General features: G+C 36.9%; 1 protein-coding gene across 1 annotated transcript; it reads right to left on the reverse strand.

The window, feature by feature from the left end:
• Positions 1-3,660: 3,660 nt before the first annotated feature.
• Positions 3,661-6,015, reverse strand: LOC107851373 (mitotic checkpoint protein BUB3.1). Its single transcript, XM_047401506.1, has 4 exons — positions 5,806-6,015; positions 5,434-5,564; positions 5,292-5,299; positions 3,661-3,974 (listed from the first exon to the last, which is right to left on the reverse strand). Exons 1-4 carry the CDS (start codon positions 6,013-6,015, stop codon positions 3,661-3,663), a joined length of 663 nt encoding a protein of 220 aa, XP_047257462.1.
• Positions 6,016-6,629: the final 614 nt, after the last annotated feature.

Genomic DNA, 6,629 nt, shown 5'->3' on the forward strand with positions numbered 1-6,629 from the left:
CCGAGTCACAATGCATATAGGTGCTTAGATAAATCCACAGGTCGAGTATATCTAGCTAGACATGTCAAATTTCATCCACAAGCATTTTCGTACAACATAAATTTGGCACAATCGTCTAGGGAGAAAGTCGATAACTCATGGTTGCACGTCTCAAGTCCATTCCAGCCTCTCTTGGACTCAACATCAATATCTGGTACGCCATCTTCTCCATCTCAACCTCCTAATTGTTCTTCTTTTCAATCTCCTACATTTATTTCTTCGCCTAATCAGGTACCCATATCTTCTCCACATAGAAATCTATCTCATTTTAATTCATTAAATCTCTCTCCTTTCCTTAACCCACTGCCTGGATCTTCACCTTTATGCCAATCCCCTCAAATACTAACTAGAACACCTATCTCAAATTCATCTCCGTCTCTTATTTCCAATCCGAATAATGCTTCTGGATTATCATTAGCTGTGGATTCTTCAATTTCTTCCTTAAAACAAAATTCTGAACCACCTTACACCCATCACATGCAACTCCACCCCACCACCATGCAAAAACGTCAAGCCAATATAGCCTTAACCAAATCAAATTATCTATTAGCGGAACCTAATAACATTTTTCAAGCAAAGAAATTTCAGGAATGGCGTGACACTATGCAACAAGAATTGAATGCTTTACATCAAACAAAAACATGGAGTTTAGTGCCTCGCCCTAGCAATAAAAATGTAATTGGAAATAAGTGGACTTTTCGCATAAAGAGGAATGCAGATGGCTCAATAGACCGTTACAAGGCGCGTCTTGTTGCTAAGGGTTACACACAACAGTCCGGTATTGACTATCTTGAAACATTTTCTTCCATAGTCAAATTTACCACTGTTCGGACAGTTCTTATGCTTGCCACTTGCCACAGTTCATAATTGGCCCATTTATCAACTTGACATCTCTAATGCGTTCCTACATGGTCATTTAGACAGTGAATTATCTATGGAACAGCCGCAGGGGTATGTTGATTCTTCCAAGCCCGACCATGTCTGCCAACTTCATCGCTCTCTTTATGGCTTGAAACAAGCTCCCCGAGCTTGGTTTCAACTCTTGTCAAACTTTTTAGAGGGTCTCGGTTTTCACTCCTCCAAGGAGGACACGTCATTATTTATTCTTATTCAAGGTACATTAAAAATCTATGTCTTGATTTATGTTGATGACATAGTTGTTACATGTTCAGATTCCTCAAAGTTTCCATGGTTCCTCGCCAAAATTAAGGAAACTTGGGTACCTTGAATTATTTTCTAGGAATTGAAGTAAAAAGGGCCTCAGATGGCCTGTTGTTGACATAAAATAAATATGCGGTTGATCTACTGAAAGAGGCAAATATGCAGGATTCTAAGCCGTGTAGCACACCAATGGCAATGATCTTAACCTTGAGCAAGACAATGGGTGAGCTGTTGTCAAATTCTGAGCAATATCGCAAAATTGTCGGTTCCCTACAATACATGACCTTGACTCGCCCAGACATTGCATTTAGTGTCAATAAACTAGCTCAATTTATGCACTGTGCAATAGAGGTTCATTGGCAAGCAGTGAAGCGTCTACTTCGCTATATTCGTGCAACAACCAACATTGGTTTGTTTATCTCCAAGAATTCTACCTTGCAGCTTCAATGTTTTTCAGATAGTGATTGGGCTGGCTGCCTTGATGATCGGCGTTCCACTAGTGGATATCTAGTGTATCTTGGCAACAATTTAATTTCTTGGTCGTCAAAGAAACAACCTATTGTTGCCCGTTCCTTAACGGAGATTGAATATAAATCACTGGCCAATGCCACAGCTGAAATCGTGTGGGTAAGCTCTCTTCTTCGAGAACTTGGCTTCCCATCCGTCATCCCTGCTATCATGTGGTGTGATAACATTGGTGCAATTTACTTGAGTGCAAATCCTGTTTTTCATGCCCGTACCAAACATATTGAATTAGACTATCACTTTGTGTGGGAGCAAATCAAGTTAGGTAGGCTTTCAATTCACTTCATTTCCGGTGCTGATCAAATCGCAGATATCATGACGAAACCGCTTGGACAACAACTTTTCTCTATTCATTTCAACAAGCTTCGTCTATGTTCCACACCGGCATCAGCTTGAGGGGGACTGTTAAAGTAGAATTATTTCATTACTAGGACTCTATGTAATTATCTTTTACATTTGTAATTAGCATATGACTCTTGGTAGTTATTCCCTGTATCTATCCTTTTTACTTTGTACAACTATATAAGCTTATATTCATGAATACATCAAGATAAGGAAGAATACCTTGACTTCTTAATCTCCTTATTATTCTTGTTATTTCACAAGGTGGAGGCTAGTCCACTCTCTCTCCCACACAGGATGCAACAACACTCAGAAAATAACCATCTACCCCAATCTTCGATCTCCTTACCTTCCTATCTAAGGTCGTGTACTAAGGTCACGTGCACAGTCGGCAGAGAAGTTGTGCTAAGTCCTATTCTAATAACTTCTCCCTGTTCTTCTTCAACCTACCTCTACCTCTCGTGACCCCTGCTACGTACAACCAACAAATATACACAGGTTGATAGACAAAAACTGTTTTCATCCCTGAAACATTTGAACGCAGAGAGATTTTAAACAATAAACTATGTCATCAAAAAGGTACAGCTGCTAAGTGGATAATTAGAAAAATTTTAACTGGCAAATGAAGTAGCTAAAGTCTTTCTACTTGTTTTCAAGATAATTATCACAACCCCCAGTGGCGAAAGTACCATAGCTGCAGTTCACATGGAAAGGCTAATTATCCAAGAACATTTATGATCACGTCAATAGCATGTAATCTAAAACACATGCCACACACTCAAATGTTTGCTCGAAATTTATTTTCATGAAACAGGAAATTACTAATTCTGGAATCAGCAGCTAGACATGAAATGTTAGTAGTAACAAAAGAACATTGCCAAAGAACTTTGCTGAATGTGAAATAGGAATGAATAGAGTTGAGGTGAAGTTGAAACTCACATAGGGTGAAAGGCAATATCAGTTAGAGCATAGGGGATATTCCTTCCAGCCTCATATTTTTGTGGACAATTAAATGCATATCTGCAATTGAACACAGAGCATAGTCTACAAATTCCATTTATAATGAGAAAAGCTAAGCAATGCATCAAGGAAATGAGAAAACTAATGAAAGCACAAGTCTTAATCTAAACTTAATGATGGGTTGAAGCTCTAACATGCAATATCTCAGTAAGTTAATTTTCCTTTATGCATAAAATTTACAACAAATGTGTCATTACATATGTTACAAATATTCATTATGAAAGACTTCAGAGAATTTTTGTGTGTAATTAGGTTGGCATACAGATAGTGATGTAAATGTGGTTTTAGTGGTGAGTTCCAAATTTAGGATTGTCCAAACTCTTTAATTATGACTCAAATTATGGTTGATTTACAGTTCAATCCTGACAGAACTATACTCATAATTTTAATATGATTACAGCGACTCCAGAAAGATACATAATTGATACGTCTATGCTTGTTAACTGATAGTTGAGTCAAATATGCTGAAATGGACCCCAGTATGGTGTCGATCGTTAGAGTGAACAGCAACTAACTGAAAGATAGTGAAAAGCAGCAACCTTGCAACCAAAAGTCTAATATCGACTCATTAAATTAAGCTCTAGAATGAAGCAGCAAATAGAGAATAAGGAATAAACCTGTTCCATCGGGATAACACTGCACATATGTAATTCGATACTTCAAGGAAGATTCCCTCTGCTGTTCTGGTTGAGACATGTTTCTTAAGTCATAGACATTCACATGGTTCCATGCAGTTGCTACTACTAAACGGTTTCCAACAAGGGAGAGAGAGTAAACACGCTCTGGTTGTGGATAAGTTCCAACAAGAGTATGTTCCTGTCCACCACTTGCACCTCTAGGATCCCAGCATTTCAAGGTTCTGTCCCAGCTACCAGTTGTCACTTGTCCTATGCCATACAAGAGAATCACATAATTCTATTGGAGCCAACTTTCAATAACATACTGACGCTAAGCTCAAATAATAGAATGCCATTGTTGAGATTTCTAATCAACATATTGTAGCCTCACATAATCGTTAATGACTTAACAATAATTTGAAGAGCTAGGTGATCTATTTACAGAAGGAGAAGAAAAAACAGATATGTGCACAGGAAATTTCTTTATCCAGCCATGCTGAACTTGAGTCGTGACTGAAGCAATTGAATTTCCGATGTAGAAGCTTCTATAAGGCCACAATTATATTGCCCATATAATCCTCTTTTGAAAGAAATTAACCTTGGCTTTCAATTGAAACACAACAGGACAAAAAAAGAAAAAATCAGAGCAAATAATTGCTATCATTTCTGGTACCTTTACAGTGGGAAACATATTGAACAGAATCAGAAGTATAAGAATTGAATTTTGAAAAATTTTAAAGCTTATTTCAATGTTCACCAAAGCCTACTTAAAAAGCTGAAATGTGTAGAACAGAATGCACAAGATAAATTTTCATCTGACTGATAATGTTTTTCCAATCTCCTTATATTTCAAATGAATATATCACGAAGTCATATATTACAGAAGAAAGAAGCAACTTAGACAGTCAATAACGAATTGTAAATTCCATAAATATCTACACTGACCAGTTGCAATTTTTCCAATGTGAGACAATTGGTTCATAACATTATCCCTGCCTTTGTGGGGTAGAGAGGTTCTTTCTAGTAGACACTCGGCTCAAAATGATTATATGTATTACCACGAAATCACTTGAAACTGAAAATATCTGTGTTCATTATCTAAACCCGACATTATCACAGTTATTGTTTCTACGAAACTGTGAGCAGTAGCCAGACAGCCAAACAATTAGTACTGCATAATATTACTAAATCCTGTAGAAAAGCAACAACAATATAACCAGTATAATTTCACAGGTGGGGTCTGCGAAGGGTAGGATGTAGGCAGACCTTACCCCTACCTTTTTGGGATAGAGAGGATGTTTGTGATAGACCCTCGGCTCAAAATGGTGATATGTATCATTAGGATATCACTTGAAACTGAAAAAGTCTCTGTTCATTATATAGTTCCAACAAATCACAAGTTGTTTTTCTCCAAAACCATGAGCAGTACGAGACAGCCAAACAATTAATACTCTCTCCTTTTCAATTTGTTTGCCTTACCTTCGTCTTTAGTCCGTTTAAAAAAGATTGTGTCTTTCCTTTTTCGGCGACTCTCAGTTTCAATTTTTCACATAACATGTTTAATACGACAAGACTTAAGGGCATTACGGTACATTCTACGATAAAGACAACAAGATAGATCATAGAGAATAATATCCACTAATTCGCCTAATCAAGGATGATTCAGCAATATATTACACTGTATCCTCCACAATAGGCAAAATAGAAAACAGAACATCATTATAAGTACCTCCTAACAGTATTATCAGTACTAGCACTGAATCCAGATGAAGCATCATAGAAGCAACAATCCAGCACTGGACCTCCATGCATGAACTCTTCTTTCATGGCATTGGCACTTACATCATACAGACGAACCATCTAACCAAAATCAAAGCAAAAAAACATAAAATAATCACATGGAATTCAAACTAAGGTCTAATTAATAGACACAAAAAGGAAAAAAAAAAATAGATAAAGGGTGTGTTCGTTATGGAGGAATTTAAAATTTTCCCGGTTGGTCACATTTTCGGAAAACAATGACTTGCCAAATTAAAGGATCGAAAACAAGTTCCACAAGTAACATTCTACAACATTGTGTCTTCCCCACCCGACAACACACCTCGTCTTCACCTCTCACCTCATAGCCCCCTTCACCACTACTCCACACCCCCCACCCGGCCCCTCCTCTCACCTCATAGCCCCCTTCACCACTACTCCACACCCCCCACCCGGCCCCACTTCTATAGTATTTGTCTAGATTATACTCACTTTGTCCTAATTTATTTGCAGCCCTCAACCACAAAAATATCTCATACTTGTTTCGAACCATAAATTTCAAAAGTGTTTCTTTCTTTATTAAACTCCGTGCCTAATCAAATAGTACCACATAAATTAGGACAAAGGGGTATATATATACAAATAATTTTAGATATTATATTTTGCTTACATATTCAATACAAGAAAATAAGTAACAATCTCACCTATTTTCCTAAGAAACATTTTAGATGAAAAATATTTTCCTCCGTACCAAACACAGCTGAAATCTAAAGCAAATGAACTCAGGGATTTAGAGGCTGTTTGGCCATGAGTTGAATTTTGGAAATCATATTTGGCCATAAGATTTCGGTGAAATTGATTTTGGAAATTTCAAAAATACCAAAAAAATTGTTCTGACTTTTTCCAATGCAAATCACTCACAATTTTTTTTAAAACAACTCATAGCAAACACAACTCCCAATTTTCAAATAACTATTTTTCAGTTTGAAGAATCCGACACGTAACCAGGGCCGGCTCTACATGTTAAGAAACTAGGCAGCCGCCATAGCTTCCAAATTTGAGGTCTCATTGTTTTTACAATAATAGATTGTAGACTCTTTATAAAAAAAAAATTATTAAATATTATTCGTAGAAAAAATAAATTTTTTATGTAAAAATAAAGAATTA

The sequence above is a fragment of the Capsicum annuum genome, chromosome 12 (assembly GCF_002878395.1).
Source record: "Capsicum annuum cultivar UCD-10X-F1 chromosome 12, UCD10Xv1.1, whole genome shotgun sequence".
NCBI lineage: Eukaryota > Viridiplantae > Streptophyta > Magnoliopsida > Solanales > Solanaceae > Capsicum > Capsicum annuum.

Excerpts from the sequence above, each read along its gene's own strand:
- LOC107851373 (XM_047401506.1), bottom strand. The coding sequence starts at position 6,015 with ATGGTTCGAAACAAGTATGAGATATTTTTGTGGTTGAGGGCTGCAAAT. Across the intron at positions 5,565-5,805 it reads AGGTGAGAGGTGAAGACGAG|ATGGTTCGTCTGTATGATGT; the intron begins GTGTGTTGTCGG and ends GATTTTGGTTAG.